General features: G+C 39.0%; 1 protein-coding gene across 2 annotated transcripts; it reads left to right on the forward strand.

The window, feature by feature from the left end:
* The first annotated feature begins 191 nt into the window (after window positions 1-191).
* On the forward strand, window positions 192-20,549 carry PROSER1 (proline and serine rich 1). 2 transcript variants are annotated; one of them, XM_030466479.1, is made up of 13 exons: window positions 192-784; window positions 3,906-3,971; window positions 5,012-5,080; window positions 5,451-5,545; window positions 6,443-6,536; window positions 7,047-7,157; window positions 7,867-7,950; window positions 8,913-8,991; window positions 11,272-11,367; window positions 11,487-11,531; window positions 13,707-15,468; window positions 16,086-16,233; window positions 20,231-20,549. In XM_030466479.1, exons 1-13 carry the CDS (start codon window positions 740-742, stop codon window positions 20,234-20,236), a joined length of 2,700 nt encoding a protein of 899 aa, XP_030322339.1. In that variant the 5' UTR covers window positions 192-739; the 3' UTR covers window positions 20,237-20,549. The 2 variants fall into 2 exon arrangements, with proteins under 2 accessions (XP_030322339.1, XP_030322331.1); XM_030466471.1 differs by lacking the exon at window positions 20,231-20,549 and adding an exon at window positions 17,472-18,119.
* Window positions 20,550-22,914: the final 2,365 nt, after the last annotated feature.

Genomic DNA, 22,914 nt, shown 5'->3' on the forward strand with positions numbered 1-22,914 from the left:
GCCAGCCAGAGAGCGTGGCGGCCCGTGAGACGGGGATCATCGTGTCGGGGCGGCACACAAGGACTGGAAGGGGGGCGAGTAGGGTTCGAGTTTTTGCCGTTTCTGTGCAGGCTGCGTTGTGTTAGACCAGCATGGAAGGGGCCTTCCCGTCCGCGCTGTGATGTCATAGGAGCGCGACAGCGGAGCGGCAGGGCCGGTGGAGCGGTGTGTGCTGTCGGTGGCTCCGGGCTGCTCGCCGTGTCCCGGGCCGCCTCCGCCGCTGCCCAGCCGTGACCCACCGCCGCTCGGGCGGGTCTCGGCCTCTGACCGCCGGCAGTTCAGGGGGGGTGGCCCGGCGAAGCATGGGGCGCGGGGGCGCCCCGCAGAACGGCGCGGGCCCGGCGGGCCTGGGAGTCGCGTGCTGAGGGGAGCGGAACTCCCTCCCGGGGGCCGCGGCGGCCGCTCCTTCCTCCTGCCCCCTCTGCCCCAGGCCTTGCCTCTTCCTGCTCCGGGAGAACGGCCTGGAAACGCACGGTGAGGGGCGCGGGTAGCTCCCGGCGCTCTGCCTTTGTCTCCTGAGCTGTGTCCAGCAGAAGCTCCCAGGGGCTGACAAGATTCCAGGCTGCCCTTCGTCCCCTGCTTTGGTTTTTTTAAGTATTATTAATTTTTTCTTCCGACTTTACTGAGTAAAGTCTCTGGCCTGGATATTTTATATTTTTTTTTTCATGTTTAAATATCTGCGTTGAATGAACTAATAAAAATGGATAAGAAATCATTTGAAACCGTGCTGGATGAAATTAGAAAGGTAATTTCTCGTTTTGCATGTTAGTTTTAACCATTTGATGGTGAACATTCCTCTTGATGAAGACACCATGTTGGGTGTTATGTGTTCTTTAATAGCCACTTCAGGATTCAATAACGACTGAGTTTCCCCTCCTTGTGAAGCACCGTAGTCCTGTGTTGTTGATGTATCCCCATTTTTGTATGTCGGATTTAACAGTGCAAAGCTGCTGTGACATGTTTGGTCTCTTTTAAGAGATATTTATTTTCTCAGAAAACCTGAATGCCCAGACTGCCAACCACTGAGCTGACAACGTGTGCTTGAAAAGTGCTCATTCGAAATGAGCGTTTGAATTAAGTTTATCCCGGCGTTTTCCCTGTCAAGGAAAATGTAGGAGAAAAGCTAAAATTGTCAAATATATCTCTTGTATGGGGGGAGGGACTGCGTTTGCTTGGCCTGACCTGAGATGGGGAGTTCGAGTGTGGGGTATCCACACGGTGGTTTAGGGGAGAAAACACAAACGGGACGCGAGTGGCCGATTTCAAAGCTGCTCTCTGCTGTCCTTGTTCAAAGCTACACATCCTACAGCTCAGGAGTGTGCTCACATTTTCCTCCGGGATGTGAGGGACTTGGGTTTCTTGTGTGCTCTGAAATTGGCTTGTGCATCACCCCATAAAAACTCGGAGTAAAATACCTGCTGGTTGTGGGAAGGAGAGGTACAAAACTCGGCTTTCTTGGTGTCTATGAGGAACTCGTTTCTTTCTGCAGAGAGGTCTGATTTTAACAGGAGTTTCCTGTGGGGACGGTTCCCTCAATGCTGGAAGTGGGAAAAGGAGATGGAAATGAGTGGGTCTTTTCAGAACCTCGCAGATTAATAGAACTGTGGTTCCTGTCTTGTGCGGGAAGGAGAAAGCTGGGATGATGTATTTATTTTGCTGTAGTTAAGCAGAGGCTTACATGTCACAGTAGAACAGTTGTGTGTCCTGCTAAAGCTGTCACGGTGTGAAAATAAAGGGCTTGTTTAGGAGAAGATTGCTTTAAGTCAGAATAAGATACACTGGCGTTTTTGTGATAGGTGCTTTTTGTTACAACGGGTGTTCCAGGAGAGGTAATTTCCTTTATTTGGACTTGAGTGTTACTGAGTTGACTTTCAGTTCAGCCTCAGTTCAGTGAGATGCAGTGACGGCTGCAGCTGAGGTGTTAAATCTCTGGATTAACATATTGGAGCACATTGAGGTGTAAAAGTCCTGGTGATGACTCTTTGTCATCACAACTGCACTTGTTAGCATTTTTGCATGAGGTCATGGCAATAAATTCTCCTTTATAAAACAGGTGTGTTCCATGCTGTGTAACCAGCTGAAAACGTGACAGCCTAGGATATTTCAGGCTGTTGAGTTCCCTCTCAGCTTCAATTTTTATAAGGAGAAATGTGGAGGAGTCAAGGAACAATTTGCACATGAATACTCTCTCTGAGAATTGATGGTGGGAGGGAGTTATGTTTCAGATATTACTGCTGCAGTGCAGCCCTTTAGAATACACTCTGTGATTACCAAAGACTTCAAACAAAAGAGGTTTTAACATGTGGCTTTAGGCAGTTTTGTTTCCTGTCTGCCTGTGTCCCTGTAAACCTAACTTAATGTTGATCTAGGGATCAGTTCTGTGCTGTGTTAATAATATCTGTGCTGTTGAGGCACAGTGTACATTTTCCAAATGCTTGTTTTGTGTCCTTGTTGCTAGGCCTTTGTTTAAACTTCATGTCTAGCTCTCCATTATAACCTTTTTTATTATGTGATTCTCAAGTCAGGTTGTGTTGATGTGTTTCATTTTCAGTCCTACAAGTAGCAGGAACAATTATTTAAGTGTCTTAGTGTGGAGCTTCATTCTATCTTACCCCATGTATGTTTACTATTAATAAAATAAACTCTGAGGTTTGGTTTTGTTTTTTGTTTCTCTTCATAAATATACATAGTAGTGCTTTTTGTTCATATTTGTTAATAGAAATTTTATATTAAAGTCATTCAGTTGATTTACTGAGGGAGAGTGACATTTGTTTTGGTAAGGAAGTTGCAATATGACATACCAGGTGTTTTCCAAACTATGTAAAGAGAAGGAAGGGAGAAAAGAAAAATTGAGCATGAAAAGAGAAGTCCTTTTTCCCTGTGACTTCAGAGAGTGTGGTAGTGTGGATCTCTTAATGAGGGACAGAAAGGAAGGGAATTGCCTCATAACAGGATGCAAGTGGGGCTCTGAGCAGCTGTGCTACTCACAGTCAGGTTGTAGTGATGTTGAACTTCACATCTGACTGTGTGAGGGAGAAGGACAAAAAAAGAAGGTGCAGGGGTAGGTTTTAGGGCTTTTGGAGAGCAGATAGAAGTTGTCTGTGGGTGTTGCTGGAGGTGATTTAGGAATAAGCATGAGAGACAGGGGCCTTGGAAACTGGGGAAGAAAAGTGCATGCATCACTTTGGGGCAGGAATTCAGCCATTCATTATCTGTCATTGTTATGTCTTGTACCTGTATCAGTGAGCTGAGCATGAGAGAGGAGGTCGTGGCTATTACAAAGCCTACATGATCATCAACAGAGGTGTCTTGTCATTAAGTCAAAAGTGGCATCCAGTACTGTGTTAAAGCAAGCTGCTGCCTTTTTCTTGTGTCCTTGCACATTGGTGTTTGAATTATGGGAGAGTAATGACAAGAAAACACCCTCTGGAATGACCTTTCTTGTATACTTAATTCTGTCTGTACAGACTTGCTATCCAGATTCACCAAAGTAAGATGCTGTGCTGATTGTTTTACAGGGAACATACAAAGAGATTGTATGAATCATCAACTTTATTATCTTGTGTAACATGAAGTTAATTTAAACCTTGAAGGAAAAAGGAGTGAATCAGTATGGTTTTTTTTTAGCAACAACAAAAAGCAAAACAAAATTTAAAAATAACTTTAAAAAAAAGAATTAAATTACACCTCTTATTTTCTTTGTTCTCTCAGTTATCTAAGGAGCATACTATTAGAAATATTGAAGTGCAATTGTTGTAAATGTCATTCTTAAGGTCAGATGTTTTTACTTTAATAGTTAGCAGATGGGTATGCTGTAATTATAATTTTTGAGGGACTAATTATGTCTTTATTTCTATTTCTTCTAGGCTGTATTGACTGAGTACAAATTGAAAGCTATTGAGTATGTCCATGGATATTTTTCTAGTGAACAGGTAAAAGTCAACGATGTCATGGGCTCTATGGGAACAACTGGTTTTGTGTATTCAGTAATACAGAAAGACAGTGTTTCTAGTCATATTGAGACTGATCACACTACCTTTTTTATTTTTTAACTGAAGAGATTTTATTCCTTATTACTAGATCAGCATTAATTTGCTGAAATAGTTCCAAAATTTTTTGTTATCAAAATCATTACATTTTTGTTCCTGTTGGGATTGTAGGGGTAGTGGTGAAATTGGAGAAATTGGTGATAGAATCAGAAAGTTAGGGGTTGGAAGGGACCTTGAAATATCATCTAGTCCAACCCCCTCCCTGGCCCAAGCAGGGTGAGATAAGGTGGGGTTTGAATGTCTCCAGGGAGGGAGGCTCCACAGCCTTCCTGGGCAGCCTGTGCCAGTGCTCTGTCACCCTCACAGTGAAAAAATTCCTCCTTATATTTATACAGAGCTGCCCGTGCTCCAGTTTGTAACCATTGCCCCTTGTCCTATTATTTATCACCCCTGAGAAAAGCTTTGCTTCATCTTCCTGGCACTTGCCCCTTACATATTTATAAACATTAATGAGGTCACCCCTCAGTCTCCTCCAAGCTGAAGAGCTCCAGCTCCTTCAGCCTTTCCTCATAAGGGAGATGTTCCACACCCTTGATCATCATGGAATGTAGGATTATTTTGCATGTATTTTCCAAACTGGCATGTAGTAATAAGTATCCAAGTTATTTTAGTACTATGTAGATTGTTTTACCTGTTTCTTTTTCTTCTGGATTTTTTTTTTTTGGTGTAAGTTTTTTGAATATGCTTTTTGAGATACTGAATGCTTATAAGCTTTTTCAGAAAGACTTTTTTATATTCTAGTCTCATAACAGAATTTTTAGAAGCCTACTTAGACATAAAAAGAACATTAGATGTAATCAAACATCAGAGACAGACATGTTTATCAGCAGTATACCACCGTACTCAAAAAATGAACATTGATGCTGTTAGTATAAATTTTTAACACATGTATATAAGATTAATTGAAGGCCCTTCTGTTGCAGGTTGTTGAGTTACTGAGATACTTTTCATGGGCTGAACCACAGCTCAAGGCAATAAAGGCTTTACAACATGTAAGTTCTTGTGGCATGATCTTGTGAAATAGTTTTTCCCTCTTCATCTCACTTCAATTTCGTGATGGCTGCTTTTACAGCAGAAGGGTCAATCCGCCCCTGAATCTTCAGTTTCCTCTTCATCTTTTTCAGTTGTATCAGAATACTTTTAACTAGGGTATTCCCCTGTATCACAAGAATAGAGTTGCTATGTAACTATTTGTTACCTTTGCTCATTTCTCCTTCAGGATTTAGTCTCTTTCCCAGTGGGAGGGAGAGAATAAATGTTTACTGCAATACATTATATGAATCTGCTACTAAGTAGCATTCTGGGTTTAAAATAATTGTGCTGTCTTATTTGATACATAATTTTTTCTTCTTTACTTGGCAGAAAATAGTGGCAGTTCCCGCATCAAAAATGGTTAATATTCTCAACTGCTTCACGTTCAGTAAAGATAAACTTATTGCCCTTGAAATCTTAGCTTCGTGAGTATTTCTCATGTTATATTTCCTTCAGTTGTATTGGTTTTGCTAATGTTTAAATATATCATATTTTAGGATATTTCTAGAGGGAAACACTGTGGCCAGTTAAGGTAAAACACAAATACATTATTGATAGAGCTGTGAAAAGAATTGAAAGTAGATGTGGAAAATTCAATAGTTCATCTGAGCCTTAAGCGAGCTGCTGTGTGGGCTTAAGACTGCTGGAAAACTGCCACTTTGCCTGTGTTTTTACAGTGATCTTCAAATCTTGTAGAGAATTAAGAGGACCTTAAGCTTCTTTCTGCTCACTGAAATGTTAAAAGCTATTCTGGGCATTGGCACTTTTGAATTTGAAAAGACCTCTCTAAACATTACATAAGTAAAAATGAATTAAATACATCTCTTAAATTGACATGTTTGATGTACAGATATAACATCTGTAGAAGTGAATAGGTATTCTAGATGTATGTTACACAGAGAGCTGGGTTTTTTCACTCAAGAGCTGCTTCAAATGGTCTGCCTTTTACCTATGTTTATATTGGAGCTCCTCTGCCTGGTGTAGGGGATTTGTTCCATGAAGTGTTGTTCTCCTTTGGGCTTTTTTTTTTTTTTTTTTTCATTAAATACATCTGCTTTGCATAAAGTCTAACTGTCATTGTCCATTGTTCTGTGTTAATATTTAATCCCAATACCATGTTTCACTTTCAGCTTTAAAGTCCATGTTTAAGCCCAGGGTTTTTACATAATTAGTAACAGTAATATTATGATCTGAACCAATTGTGTTTTTTCAATGTACTGTTGGATACTGGCTGAATAAGCATTGATCACTTGATAGTATTGCAATATTTCTGATAAGCATATGGAATGACAGTCATCATCTCTCAATGTCTTTATTTATAGGAACATTGTTGATGCTCAGAATTATCGCCTTATTGAAGATCTGTTCAGAATTAATATGTCAGAGAAGAAAAGATGCAGAAGAATTCTTGAGCAGGTAGTCAAGATACTATGGTATGCTTGATTCTGTCAAATGCAGCATTGTCCCCATCCATATGGTCTTTGTGGGGTCAGGACTTAATGTGATGGCAGCTGGAAAGTACTGGTGGAAGACAAGCTGAAAGCAGCAGCTTCAAAAGATAAGAGCTATGTAACATACGTGTAAAAAAAGGGGAAGTTTCTGTCAGGCATTAGGATCATATGAAAAAAGGGGCACAGAGTTACAGCCAATGCTGAAAGAAACAGTCTGCAGTTTTTTAGAGAACAGTTTCAAGAGAACACCAAATTCAGGAGAAGCAGAGGTGGTCTGAGTAGAATTACTCAAAACAAAGGGGCCTTTGGCAGAACCTCGCACTGTTTGGAGTATTTGGGAAGAAGATTTGGCACAAAGCTTTGATTTGTTCACTGTAGTTCAATTCATGCAGTCTAAATGTCACAAAACAATGAATCATTTCTTTAAAGCATTGGATTTGATAGCAGATAACATACTTTCTTGATTATTTTGCAGGCTTCAAAAACAGGTTGTAAGGCTCCTCATGCTATGATATCATCCTGTGGCATGATTCCTGGCAACCCTTATCCCAAGGGCAAACCAAGCCGCATAAATGGAATTTTCCCAGTAAGCAAGATCCTATGCTTTTGATTTTCATAATGTCCTTGATTTAGGATTCAGTATAGTATAACCAAAGCCAGTAGACATATATATGGAGGGAGTGGAATAAAAAGCATTTTAATATATGTTTTATTATCCTATTACACATTTACAGGGAGCTTACATTATATTTATTTGCATCTTCTTTCTGTGCTGCTTCAAGTAAAGATTACTGTGTTACTAAGACATTGTTCCTGTAAAGAAAACATTATAAACTCCTTCAACACTTGGCAGAATTGGCAGAGGTGTAAAGAGTCTTAGAGGCAGACTGATAAGATGTCCTGATATTCTCAGAACAGTACTACCACTAATCTTAGAGTATTCTTGAAAAAACATATTAAGTATTTCTTGTGAACTCTTAAGGGACTGCAACATGTAAGTTACCATGTCCACAAATCAAAATTCAGAATTCTAATTATGCAGAAACATGGACTCTTTGATATACATCTCTTTACAAAAGTTCAGTGGTATAAACCAGGCTATCAGAGGAATCCTTAATTAGACTTTACAAGCCTAGAACACAACTTCTTTTTTCCCAACAAACATGGTTAAGTGTCACTTTCAGAATATCAAAAAACTTGAATGTAGCTTAGAAAAAAATTAAATATGGCAGAAATTCTGTAGCAGGATTTACTTCTAAATTATTACTTCATAGTTTAATTCTCTTTTGTTTCAGGGAACCCCTATCAAAAAGGACACAGAAGAATGTACTAATGAAGGAAAAGGAATAGCAGCCCGTATACTTGGACCATCCAAACCAGTATGTCAAATAAATGAATAGATAAAGGAAGCTTTTAAGAAACAAAATTCTGTCTGCCAGGCAATTCAATTTGACTTTTATATAAAAAGCTGTTATGTTGCAGGAGGACTGTAGAGCAGCAGTTTAAACAAAGCTAAGCTTCTGTAATGAAGGTAACATGACCTAGTATTTTTGTATATAACTTGAAGCTCTGGTTTATATCTGTGGAGGATAGGATTCTCTAGTGGGTAGAATGTGTGTGCATTTTAAGGCAGGATTTAAACTACAGTAATAGAAGACAAAAAGCATTTTAGTAATTCATCATGAGCTAGTGGAAGTTTTAGATACAAATACATGAGATTTTTTTATGAAAGTCACTGATGGTTTCCCACACAAACATAAAAAATGCCTGCATCCTGAATGCTTGAAGTACACCAGTGCCTTAGAAGGAGGTTCTTGTTTCTTAACAACACAACTGATCTGTATTTCAAAATAAGTATGTGGAACAAACTCTCAATGAACCTAGTACACTGCTTTGAAGTATTGTCCAAATGTTTTATTTTCATAATGAGATGCTTCCCACTAAGTTGTATTATTTTAAAGTGACAGGTAACTTCATAAATATTTTTTAAATGTGCTAAATCTTTAAATGTGTTTTAAATGTGCTAAATCTTTAAAATGAGAAATCATTCCAAGACTGCAGAGTGTGAAGACTAGAAGGCAGGAAGGAGTCCCCTTCTCCATCTGTGTTCAGTATTTTATTAAAGTTTAAAAGTATATTAGTGATGTTTGTTTCATTATTTTCAGAAAGAGTGAAATATTTGCTGTCACTAGCAGTATTATGAAGAAATTTGAAATCATTGATTTTTCCAGTGAGGAGCAGCTGTCTGTAGTAGTATCTGAATGTTAGCTTTTTCTCTGAAAAACTTTAGGTAATGCTTTCATTATTGCTTCTTCTGTTTGTTTTTTTTTTTTTTATATAGGCTCCATCAACCTACAATCCACACAAACCAGTCCCATACCCCATCCCACCCTGTCGGCCACATGCAACTATTGCACCAAGTAAGGCTTCTGTGTCTTTTTGCTATTATTTCACCCATTAAGTGTTAAGTGTCAAGTGTCAGTTTCTCTGACCACAGTCATACCTGAAATTGGCTTGCACTCCCTAAGCCTCCTCTGGGTACTGAGTTTCTACTTCTTCCTGTCATGACTGCACAGTTGATAAAAAGAGGAATGTATTGGCTTCTTTTTCCAACATCTGCATCAAAAGAAGAATTCACAGTCCTGTTCTGGTGACAAAACACTTCATTTAAAGGAGGCATTATGCATGTCAGACAAGACTAGGGCTGTGTCTTTGTTGAAATATTTTGACTAGGCTTTGGGCTTTGGCTTGGCAAGTCTATTGGTTTGTTCCTGTTGTACCAAACTTAGAATATGTTCAGACACAGCCCTGGATTGGGCAGAAATGGATGAAGGATGGTTATCTGTTTCTCATCTGCCTTCAGCTTTACTTTCTTTTCATCACAGTGGAAATCAGTTTTCTAAAGAAAACATTAGGCTTGTAGATATCAGAATCAGAAGGGACATAGTGTTTGCCTTTTCTTGTGTTTGATCTGACTATTCCTAGCCTTCTGCCTTAGGTAAGGTTGAGTTTTTCTTCATAAACTCCTCTGTCTTTGCTCTACTGCATCATTTGTTTGATTCCAGACATTTTGGGAAGGGAGCAAGGCAATTGCCATTTCTTTGTACAAAGAGTCTGGAAACAAGTATTATGGGTAGGAATCTTGCTTTTCACTGATATTATAGACTTCAGAGGGTTTTTAAGATACCTGATAAGAAAGTATGGTAGAGCTGTTAGCATTTATATCGAAGGATATGTCATCTAAGCAGCTTGATGTCTGCAAGTCTTTACAGTTGGTTTGGAAAAATGGGCACTACTAGTGGCTAAAGTAAGTCTGATGATTTGTGCCCTAGAAATTACTTGTTCCACAGAAAGTGTTCAGGAAACTCTCAGACTACCTCAAATTTATATTAAATAAAACAAATTTGAGCACAAAATTTGGTCTGTGACTGGATGTATTAGTACATTTTAGACTATGTTAGAGCTTTTGTAGTTTCAGGGCTGTATTATGCTGCAACTCTTTTTTTAAAAAAAAACCCTCTTGTGACAATAGAATTGATGACCAATTATATATTTTTTTTATATGCACATATATATATATACGTTTTTAATGAGATTCCAGATGCTGATTTGCAACTGTTGAATGAGATTGTTTTCAAGCAACGCTCCCAAGTGTCAGAATGATATTTTGTTTTCTGCCTCTAAATGTATTGGTTTAACATTCCCTTCCTGGATGTTGCAATGCTTGTTAGTTACTTTTTCAATTTCCAACTAACAGTTGTCATGCAAGAAATCTTAACATGAGGTACAACTGTTAGGAAATCAGTGAAATCAGAAGGGACTTGTGTCTGACATTACTGCCCTTTGAGTATTGTTCACATGCTCTTTGCCCTTGAAGGGTAAGTTCTTAAGTACTTGACATAATAATCTAGGATCAATGTGGATTTTATCTCTTCCTGTGATTTAAATTCTGATGTTTTTCATCAGAACTGTATACCCCAGCAGTTTAACAGTTTGAGTTCCTCCAAAGAATAAGGGATGAAAAAAAAGATATATCTTTATATTTTTATATCTTTATCTATATATATTTATCTATATATATCTATATTTATCTATATATATATCTTTATCTTTATATCTTTATGTCATGTACAGTAGGTGTTTACAAGTAATTTGCCAACCTACTTGAATTTCTTAACATTAGAGAAATATTGAAGCATTTGAAATATTGAAATATTGAAGCATTTGAGATAGGACATTTTTCTCTGTATTTTATGACTAATGTTGAAAGACTGGCTGGTCATGGGCAATGATGTATGTTTGGTTCTTTTGTTTGTCAAGGCTTTCATGTTGGAGGAGTTGCAATAGCCTTTAAGTTAAAGAAAGAACAAATGAGGCTTCAGATGCTCTGAATCACTTCCCCTTTGAGTTTTTCAAGCAAAGGGCACTGAAAGCAATTGAAACCTGACTGTTCCAGACTCTAATTTTAAAGTTCAAAGACCCTTTCAAAATGTTTGTGATCCAAACATTTGGATCACAGTGCATGACAGTCAGGCAGAAATTGTCAAAAGCCTGTATCCAGACTGGATGGTTAACTGGTCTGGCTTCTTGCTGGAGAAATGTCTTACAGTCTTGAAAATGTTATTTTAAAGAGCACTTATTGGTTGATTTATATAGAGTTCTTCTGACAGCTGGTATTTATATTGTATTTGTTCTTTCAGGTGCTTACAACAATGCAGGCTTAGTTCCAATGGCTAATGTCATAGCTCCAGGCTTACCAGCTCCTCCACCATACAATGCTAATCAAGTGGTATCAGGTAAAACATGCATACCTTTAAAAATGCTGATGGTAGTTTCTCTAATCATTGTTGTGAGTGGATGTTCACTGCTAGAGTTTCATTTGCTTTTAAATAACAAGCTATTGTTCTCCATTTAGAAAATGAAGACCTTTCCAGCCAGGCAAAACCTTCCCAAAATCAAGGTAAATTGCAAATCCATAGGGGGATTTTTCTGTCAATTGTATCTTTGTTATTTGTTCAGAAAATGTAAACAACTTACTTGTTTAGCAGGATTTGCATAACCCTCTAAGTATTTAGCTACTGTTGGAATAGCCTGCTGGAATAGTTTCTTTGGAGTTTAGAAAAAAAATTATCTCAGGCATTTGGCACTTAGGAGCATTGAAACACTAGAATTCTTCCTTTCATGTTAGCTCATTAAAGTTATAGATTCTTCAGCATGTAAATATATGAGAAGTCATGTAAAAAGCTAAATCAAAATACGCTTGCAATGTAGTGCACTGAAACACTTCAGTGATACCTTTCAAGTTGTTAAAAGCCTAGACATTTATTGGAAAACTAAGTCACTTTCTGTTTTCATATATTACTTGCAATGAGAAGCTAGAAAAACAAGAGAAAGATTTTTTTTTTTTTTTTATTGTATGTTGAAATCCAAGTGTAAAATGTCTTATCCCACACTCTTACATCCCACTATGTCTACCTGGAGTTTCGTCTTGCTCTTTAAAATCTAATTCTTTTTTCTGAATAGAGAATTGTGCATTTTTATTATTATTTTTTGTCTCTATTTGTATGGTATTCCATATGCTTTGTGCACTTAGTACAAATAACAAAATCAATTATGAACTACTTACACAAAGGCTTTGCTAATACTTTATTAAGTTTGACAAATAGGAGTGAGAATCTTTTGAGTCAACCATATTAACAAATACCCAAAATAGATAAAGTTATAAGTTTACCTCCTGTAAATATTTCTAAGACAAAAAAAAATCCAAGTTATTTTATACAGTTTAATGAACACAGTGTAAGGAGTGAAATTTTCTTTTTGGAAGACAAATTCAATCACAGCTCTGGATTCTATTGCAGTTGTATTTCATTGGTGTTTATCTGTCAGGAATAACAACTGTGATCCTTTAGGAGATTCTTCAGCTTGGAAACATGATAGGAAAGGACAGTCAAGCGATTTCAGTTTAGGTTTTTGGAAGAGAATATGTAGAAAGAAATAGTTTGTTTGCAAACTCGTTAGTTTTAGAGTTTCAAGATCCATAAAACAGGAGTTTGTCATATCAAGTTAGGTCCAAGATTTTAAAGATTCCATTTTTAGGTTTGTGTGTTTGTATAATCTGAGCATCTAAGCTGTTACAGTTATGGGTGATGAGTTTGACTGGTTGGATCAGTGATTTGCTTAAGATTGAAGAGATTATTTTAAAAGTAGAATGAAGCAGGAGGGTTGTTTGAGAGGAATGATTAATTAATACATTCACATTCCACAGAAAACTAGATAGAGGTATATCAAGGTTCTGGACATGCCAGTGTTCATAAATGCAGTTTTTTTCCATTTAGCTCCACATTCTCATTCACGGTCTTCCTGCCTGTTTTCCACTAGCTTGACTTAAATCTCTTTGATTTACTTTGTAGGATTGGTATAAGCTGATACTACTATTAGCTGGTGCTTGCCTCCATTATAGACACCTGACTTAAGACTTAAATATTTATTGATAAAGTCAAGTGCCAATGTTAGTTTAATACTGTAGTGTGATACATAAATTTAAAAGTATACCATCTTAGAATCCAAATCTGAAGGAAACGGTGAAGAGAGTGACCTGATTTTGAAGGAGAGAAACATACCAGCACCTGAAATCAGGTTTCTTCAATTGTTGACTTAACTTCTCTGAAATCATGATACATTGAATTAACTGGTTCTGAAGGAAATTCTGACCTTGAGTGAGAGTGGATGCAGAGGAGCCTGGGTGATCTGATGCCCATGGAATATTAGATCTGGTTTGGGTACTGCCAGGTGTTAGGGACCAGAGGGAGGGTGTTCACCTGGTTCACTTGGACTTCCGTATGGAATGTATTTGCTTATCTAGCTGTCTTGCATGAGATCCTGAAGCAGTAGCAGATGTCATGAAGTGTTTTAAAGAGGAGTGGTAGCCTCCATGATGTACAGTTTGTGTGATGTGTTCGTACATACCTTGTTGTTATGTTTTCGTAGGCTCTAGTGTTTTTTGTTTATGTAGAGACATTGTATGTTAGCTGTTGTCTGTGTGTCATATTTTGAAATGCTGTATAAAATGTGTTTGTATTAATTTCAAATATTTCTGATGGTTTCAACTATTCTTACCAGTTTTGTTTCTTTGCAGCTTTTTCTGCACAAGCGAATCAGCTTTTTACTCCTCATGGTTCTAATTCTTCAACACCTGCTGCTACTCCAGTCCCTACCCCATCACCTGTCAAGGCAATAAGCCATCCATTAGCACCTGCAACTCCACTCATCTCTGGGATGAACATGTCTACCCCTGTCCTTCCTGTTTTTCCAGGACAGGTTTCCTCTTCCATCCATACATCTCAGTCATCCACCCCAACCCCTACTGTCATCAAATCCCTTTCACTGCCTGGTGTTCCTGTCACATCTGTTCACAATGCAACCTCTACCCCCATCCCTGCAGTTTTCTCTGGGCTGGCTTCTATACCCACTGGTACACCAGCACCTCAAAGTTCTTCCACGCCATGTGCCACACCTGCACCTAGTGAAGCTTTTGCATCTGCTGCTGCACCATTTGCTGGCCTCCCCTTCTCTGCAACCTCTTCAATTGCTTCTGCTAATAATCCCACTCCATTGTCATCAGTTTTTGCTGGCCTCCCTTTGTCCTTGCCTCCCAATGCTCAAGGGATTTCTAGTCCTGTTCTATCTACAATTGCTAATTCTCCTGCCACTACCATTCCTGGTTCACTTAGCTTGCCTAACCCGATTTTGTCTGTCCTAAAAGGATTTCTGACATCAAATGACACTTCATTAATCAATTCATCTGCTTTACCTTCTGCTATGACAAGTGAGCTTGCTTCTTTATCTTCTCTTGCTAACCAAAGCTCTGACCCTCCCACTTCCTCTGTCAACAAATGTTATACTCCATCAGCCACCCCCACTCCACAGCGGTCCTCCACACCTGGGCTGGCCATTTTTCCAGGTCTTCCATCACCATCTGTGGCCAATTCTAGTTCCACTCCACCAGCATTGCCTGCACAGTCACCTTTAACCACTTCTCCACCGATTATGCCAGTCAACTGTGGCTCTTCAGCCTCCCTCTTGCATGGCACAAGCCCTACTAATCCTGACCAGCAGCTCTCAGCAGCCGCAGCTGCCACAAATATCCCAGTTCTGGTCAAAACAGAACCCATGAGTCCTACCCTCTCGGCCTTCAAAGGTCCTTCTCACTCAGCTGGCTCTTCTCATGGCACTATAGGACTGTCAGCTCTTGGGCGTGCATACACCTCAACAGCTTCAGTACCTGTCAGCTTACCCAGTTCCCTGAATCCAGCACTCTCGGGTCTCTCCTCTCTGAGTGCACCTCTCAACAATTCCAGTTCTCTGGCTTCCATTTCCCTCACCCCACATGGCTCCTCTGCTCCCATCGCCCCCGTATTCAATGGGCTTCCTCCTTTTACGTCTTTAACCAGTAACTTTGCTTTTACTGGTAATCCAGCACTTACCCCCCCTGTCACTCTCCCAGGGTCTCTGTTACCTGCTCCCTCTACAACCGCTTCAGCTGTCCCTGTCCCTCATGCCACTTCCTCTGCTGCAGTTCTCTCTGGACTCCCCTCCTCAGCAACAGCCTCCGCTCCACCCTTCTCGCTTAACTTGTCCAGTGCCGTCCCTTCCCTTTTTTCTGTTGCCCAGGGACCTCTGGGATCATCAAACCCATCCTTCCCTGGTTTTCCTGTCTCTAACACACCCTCTGTCACTCCTGCTCTCCCTTCTTTCCCTGGCCTCCAGGCATCTTCTGCAGTAGCAGCAGTTGCACCGTTGCCAGCAGCTGCCACAGCCCCATCTCCGGCTCCGGTCCTGCCAGGGTTTGCCTCGGCCTTTAGCTCAAACTTCAACTCTGCGCTTGTTGCACAGGCTGGGTATGTGTCTGTTTCTGAAGGAGGTCAGAACCATTTCTTTTTCTCATGAGCAAAACACTGATTTTACTTCAGGTGTAGGCATTATTTTCACTCATAGTAATTACAGTTAATTTTTAAAGATGGTTAACCGGTAGATTTCCACCTGTCTTTAGAAACTGATAAAGTAGGTGCTAAATAGGTTGTCCTCAGTAGTCCCCATTACAATAGTCTAATCCAGTGAGATGCTGAGTGATGTTAGGCTTTTACAAGAACGGATTCCACATGGGCATCCATTAACACATCCAGGTAATAGCAGACAAATTCTCAGATGTTCCCATGTTTTAAAGAAGCACTCAGCATTAGTTTTTGTCTATAAAGTTTTTTGTGCGTGAATTGTAGCCACAGCCAAGGTACAAAAATTCCCTTCTTAGGTGTGCTCCAGGTAGTCTTGGTTTGTGTGTGCATGAATAATTTGTAGGTGAGTAGGAATTGGATTTCTCTTTGGAAATTTGAGCTTATATGAGTTTTAGAAAAAGAGGTGCTTTTCTAATTTATATAGGCATAAGCATAGAGAGAAACACAGGATAAAACATGATGCAGATGTTTCTAATAATAGCTGCATCTTGACATTCTTTCAGCTTGACTTCTGGACTGCAGACCCCAGGAAATGCAGTTTTTCCTGGTCTTTTATCTCTCCCTGGTATCCCTGGCTTTCCCCAAAGTGCTGCACAATCTTCCTTGCAGGAACTGCAGCATAGTGCAGCTGCACAGTCAGCATTACTACAGGTAATGTGCCTTCTTTTTAATACTATTTTGCTTCCAGTAACTGTTTCAGCCTGTACTTGTGTGGTAACGTATTGGGATTAGGTTGTTAGTAAATGATTAAAATCACTTCTTCTTCTGGATGAGTTTAATCGCACTCTTTGAAAACTCCCTGTAAAATCAGGAGGCACAAAACTAAAAAGAAAAGATAAGCAAGTCAAATTTTTTGATAGGTTTGTGTTTAAACTAATGAGATGACCATTTAATTGCAAGACCTGTGCTCAGTTCTATTCTGACATTTTAATGCTTAAATAGTTTTGTGGAAAAACACTTTATTGTGAGTTATGTGCCTTGCTACAAACCCAATCAGATTGTCCTGAATTTGTGTCTGCTGTGGTTGTGCCTTTCTCTTGATAATTCCCCCAAATACAGTTGTTGTAACAGAAGCTTGAGGTGACCTTAGGAAATGTATAATTACATCATCAAGTTAGGTAAGTTAGCTGAAACTATCATCAGTTTATATTTAGATGTTTAGTTTGCCTTTTGTTAAAAATGACCTCTTTACAAATTAAGGATTCTGTTAGGAACTTAGTCCTCTACAAAATACTAAGATACTAAGAGAGGCAGTTGAGTGTCTTGGATTAATGTTTCTCTCTTCTGTGAGATACCAGGTTTTGAAACGAAGTATGTGTCTATGTACTGTTCAATATGCAGAATATTGTCAGATATTGAATATTGGGGAACAGATTGGAAGAAGCATGTTACTTGATCTAGGCCATGATGCTTTTGCAGCTCAGGAATATATTTATCCTGTAGAAGTCTATGTACCCAGATCATATTAAGGAAATGTCCGTTTTCTTGTTCACAAATTGAAATCACTAAAATTCACACATAGCTACTCAAGCAATGAAAATAAAGTTTAAAGTCAGTGAAATGCTACAGCACTTAATTAAACTATGCCTTCCAAATCATTTGTGGTTTACTTCACTGGAAAGTACATGCCATTAACACTTCTTCATTTTTCCTGTTAATCCAACTGCTTTCCTCATGCCCTGCTATTTCAGAGCAATGATTGCACTACAGTGTAACACCTGCCTATAGGTGCACTGCTCATCTCTGCTCTTTGCATAATTCAGATTATACTTCATTTGTTTTGGCTTGAGTAGGACTGGTACTGTGCCTGAAATTTAGCTTGATTCAGGTTTTTGTTTGTTTCTTTGTTTTTATGCGTGCTGTTTCCTAACTTCTTCTCTTCCTTGAAGGCACATTCTGCTTCTGCTCTGGAGAACTATACAGCTCAGCCTGAAGGTTTTGCTAACTATCCATCAACACCAGGAACACCATTTTCATTGCAGACAAGTCTGCCCCAAAGTGGATGGCAATAATTACAAGACATTTTTAAAGACTGCCGTGGCTGCTTGACAGAGCCTTATCCTATTCAGGGGCATGGTCTGAATTGGGGAAAGAGGGGGAAAACCTAAGGGCAAAATGTTCCCAGGAGGCTGTGCCAGATGTCAAATCTAATCTGTGATTTCATTTAGCTGATTCAGGATCTGATCCTGTGAATTGCTGAGCATCCTTGACTTTCAGTTCATAAGCTAAAAGGAATGTTTGGTATCTTATAGGATCAGGAACGTTCAAACAGACATTTATGTAAATAGAGCAGTTGGCTGTCAAACTGAACAGGGAGAACAAGTATACTTAATAGTGTGTATAAGCACCTATCCTTCTGTCATGTTTTGTATGGTATATGTATTTAATATAGAATGAGATCTAGACTGAAACTAGATACTTAAAGATGTAGGTGATCCTTCATCTAGATGCACATCTTGTGTGTGCACAGACCTTGATCACAGATCCAGGTCACTTGATGGTTCTTTGGATCTTTGTATGTGTGAGGATCTGTTAGCATCAGCAGTATGTTAAGGGGAGGCTAGATCAGAGGGGTGTGGGGGGGTTCTTATACTTTGAAATACTGTCATGGGCTTGCTGCTGAACTGAATGCTCCTTTGTCTGAATCTGATCAGGAGGTCTAGGAAGTGATGCTATACTGTATTTCAGTAGACGTGGATTATGTTTTATTGGAGTATGGTTTAGCTAGCTGAGAATATATCTTTCCAAAGTACAGAAAAGCATTTTAATTTGCCTCTAAAATAATTCTCTATAACACTCTCCCTGCCCCCACACCTCTCTGTGAATGAAATAATTGTACTGCTGATAGGCTGCCTATCCAGCACTTTTGACTGCAGACTTTTGTGAATGTTTACAGACATGGGTCAAGTTCTTCTCCCCCTTACACTCATAAAATCACTGGTTTTCTATATGCTTTTCAGCTATAAACCACAACTGATGGTGCTTAAGTTATCCTGTGAATGTAAGTGGGAGCAGAATTTGGACCATGGGTTTTTTGGTATTTTTCCTTGGAAAACATACATGATTTTAAAGGCATATAGCTAATTAACTGTATTGGTTAGGATGGATTATGATGCAGCATATAGGAAGGTCTTGCTTTGTTAGTGAAATTCAGTTGTGCACTCTTCTAATGTTAGTACCTGTGGCAATGTGTAACACACTATTGAATATCATCTATTTAAGGTAAACTCTCAGTCATGTTCTAGAGACAACAGAGAGGAATGATATTCAATCCTGTGATTAAATTAAAATGTAAAGGATACTATACTGTAGAAAAGCTCTGCACCTGGAGTTTTACTTTTTTAAAGATTAATTCTGCTGGGAGATGTTGCTAATGTATTTTCTTTCAAGATGTGAACAGAATTTTTTAGAACATTAATGGAAATTCCTGTATTGGTTTTTAACACATTTTTTTTAAATAAAAAGTTTACAGTCATGGCAAAAAGGCTTTACTGACTATTTACATATTTACCTAAAATACAGATGAATAAACTCATTTTTACTGAGACACTTCCTAGTGTTTGATCTTGCTGATGCTGTTTCTTTATGATGCAAAATTATATACTGGATTATAAAACTGGTTTCCTAAAGAGTGGCAATAGAAATATCCCATTAAGTATTTAGATAAAAATTTTAAATAGTATCCTCAATACCTGTCAGTGATTGGGTAGTCTTGCATTTTAATAATCAAATGTACTTACTACTTTAAAGATAAAAGCGTATTGCTCTTCTACATTTTTTTCTTTTGTGACACCTGCTGAATTCCAATGATTCTTAACTCTGAACTGCTTTAAAAAGAGGTTTTAAAATAGGTGCTTTATCTCTTGATTCAGGAACTGTGTGGAAAATATCTCTATCATCTTTCATTACACTTTCCATCACATTCTTTTCATGACTTGTTCTTTGTATATTTGTAAACCAATTGGAGAAGGAGCAGGTAAAAACATAGGTATCTTCTCAAGAACAAATTGGGGTTTGCCCCATAGATATGAATGTGAAATAGTTCAAGGTCAGTAATCATACTGTAACTTTACTGAGGTGCTGAGTTTGATCTCTGATTTGAGTTCTAGTTTCCCTGTCAAGCAACCAAATTTTAAACTAATTCACATTACCTTGCTGTCAAAAACAAGTAACATGTAACAAATACAGACACAAGCTGCTATGCAGCATTTTATCAAAAAGTAAGCAGTTTGAATGGTTGTTTCTGAAAGCATCTGTTGAATGGTCATGGGGAGTGGGGTGTGTGTATTTTTCTGTCTGAACATAAGACAACTCAAAGATACCTAGGAGTCTGAGAAACCCTCTTTCTCCACCTGAGAATGTGAGAGGTAGTGAATATCCACTGTATGAAATGCTATTCTTCTGAAACAATGTACTTCCTAAGTGGTGTCTAGCCACTTCATCTTTACCCAGAAAAAAAAAGTTTCATGCAGCAGTGTTAAAACTGCCAAGTCTTTTTGTCTAGAATGGACTCTTTGGTTCTTAGTTACTCATATTGAGCAAGATTTTGTAAATTGGTCTTTCTAGAGAGTAGGATTAAGGTAAGTTTCTGTTTCTTATATGTTTCTCCTGATGTAAAATTGTTTTCTATTGATTTTTTTCTCTTCAGGAATAGTCTGTGTTCTGCATTGCAGCAAACTCCTGTGGCCCAGCCTTGGAATTTCTGAAGGGGGTGATTTGTCCTGAGCTCTTTCATGCTTATCTGAGCACCATTTTTAAAAAGCCAAGGAAGAGTCTGCTCCTGAGGCAAATCATAACCAATCTCACACTGAGCCTGTGCTGGGGAAGGGCTGTTGCTGTATGACTTCATTCTAGACTTTTTCCATTCTTCAAGTTGCATATTACTGCAGTATTTCAGCCATGTTGACAGACTGCAAAAATAAGGTGTAGTGAACCTATCTTTTAAATAAAATCTTTATTTGGAACAACGAAGAACATATTTGAATTGTTTTGGCTGATAAAAGTTTCAGTATTTCTTGAACTGATTTAATTGCAGCTATACTGAATATGAGAGAGACAGAGCAATTTTCTGTCCTTTTCTGATTTGCAAGTGAGTGTTTGGCTGTGAGTTTGGCTGGACCCAGAAGGCTTGGAATTATAGAATGGTTTGGTTTGGAAGGGAACTTTAAGATCATCAAGTTCCACCCTCTCAGCATGGGCAGGGACGCCTCCCACTAGACCAGGTTGCTCCAAGCCCCCTCCATCCAGCTTTCCTGATTACTTTTTTGATTGGCATTATTTAGAAATGGCTGAGTGTAAGAATTCCCATTCTGTTCTCAGGAAACTTTGGGATGGGTGCTTGGTCTGTAGGATTAAGTCTTTAAAACTGGATAATGAGATAAGTGGGAGCAACTGGACACTTCAGGGAAACTGTAAAGAACTGGTGCAATTTGCAAATGGAGCAGCTGGTTTGGAGAACTGATGGAGAATGGCCTGGCTACAGGTAAATGCCTAATGATCACAGCTGACTGGAGCCTTTATGCTGCCTTTGGAATAATTGAAGGCTTTAGCTACACGAGCATGCTATAGAAAAGCTGACCTGCCACTGACCCAAACCAGTTGCTTCTAAGACAGTAAGTTTTTCAAGAGTGGCTTTGGACTCAAACTGGATTTCTTTGCTGTTCTGCTTTGTGACACAAGGCTGTGTCTGGCTCTTTAGCACCATCAATTTGCAGCTTTTAAACTGCTTTCCTCCAGAGCCCTCGTGTATTTTATTTTCTTGAGTTTTACAGCACTTTGGGTCATGAATTATTTACATGGCCCCAGTATAGTCCCAAGGAGAAAGTAATAAGATTGCCCTGCCTTTGACTTCACATTTTTGAAATAGGGAGTAAAGATACAGCTGAAGGTAACAAAGAAAAACTAATACAGCGATGTTCCTGAACATACAAGAAAAATGCCTTCTGCTTTAGTCACCTTTCAAAGGATATTATTTGCAAGCTATTCAGGGATTTATCAATAAACAGCAGGGAACAATTATTTCAGTTAGATTTTAATATGCTTTGCTCATCTGATGATGTAAGCAGTTCTGGCATTCACATGTCTTGGAATAATGTTATTTTCAATAAAATCAAGTTCCTTTAAAATTAAAACTATATGTTGAGGTAGTTTGGCATAGTATGTTCTAGTATGTTGTGAAATAACTAAAAGCATGTTTTTATTCTGACTGTTCACCCTTGCTGCCCTTCTAGTAGGTATCTGTCCTGAGCAGATTTGATCTGATGTGCGAAGCCAATTAATCAGGGAAATGCTACAAGTGACTTCATATGGATATTGTCACATATTTGTGAGGGTGTAGCAATAAGGGTGCCAATCCCAGTTTTGCAAGCTGTTTGTTCTGCTGGTTTTCACTGTGATTTAAAACATTGAATGGTGGTCTCCTCTTTTAGGCTGGGCAAGGATTCTCTGGGGAGCAGTTGGTTTTGACTGACCCATCTGGGGCCAAAGTGATTACTGGTGGGGATGAAGACTTGGGTGAAATGAAGATGGAGCCAAAGCTTTCAAGATGTTCTAGATGATGGATGCCCATAGAAAACAGCCATATAATTAATGCAGCTCTAGGTCAAACTAATAAACTACATACAAAAAGCCATGTCTCATTTTTTTCACAAATAGCAAGCAACAGATTTGTGTCCTTTAAGGAAGCTGCTCTCTGCCACCACAGGCTTCAGGAATGACTTAGTCTGAAATGCTGTGCTTGGTTTGATTGCCAGTATTAAAAAGCATTTTGTGAAAAATATTCAGGGGAAAAATTTCAAGACTTCAAAGCTGGAATGCTTCTGCTGTGGATTTTTAGGTTGTACTTTTAGGATTAAACCTATTGTGATGTACAGTATCAAGAAGTGTATGATGAGCTAATCTGTACAGCCCTCCAGGGAACCTCTCCTGGAGCCTAATTGTGTTGATAGTGTTTGAGGGCTGAACAGAAGCTGAGCCCCATAATATTAAGACCTGTACAACAGAGGAACAGTCCTCAATCTGTATCCTCTGGCTTTAGTGTAATTTGAATTGGAAAAGACCTTTAAGATCATGGAGTCCAACTGTTAACCTAACGCTGACAAGTCCACCACATGTCCCTAAGTGCCACATCTACAAACCTTTAAAATACCTTCAGGAATGATGAGCTTCTCACCACTTACCTGGGCAGCCCATTCCAGTGCTTGACAACCTCCCCTTGTGCAACTTAAAGGCCATTTACTCTCTTCCTATTGTTACTTGGGAGACAAGGCCAACACTGACCTTACTACAACCTCTTTTTTGGTAGCTGTGGAGAGCAATAAGGTCTCCCCTCAG

Source organism: Calypte anna, chromosome 1 (assembly GCF_003957555.1).
Source record: "Calypte anna isolate BGI_N300 chromosome 1, bCalAnn1_v1.p, whole genome shotgun sequence".
Lineage (NCBI taxonomy): Eukaryota > Metazoa > Chordata > Aves > Apodiformes > Trochilidae > Calypte > Calypte anna.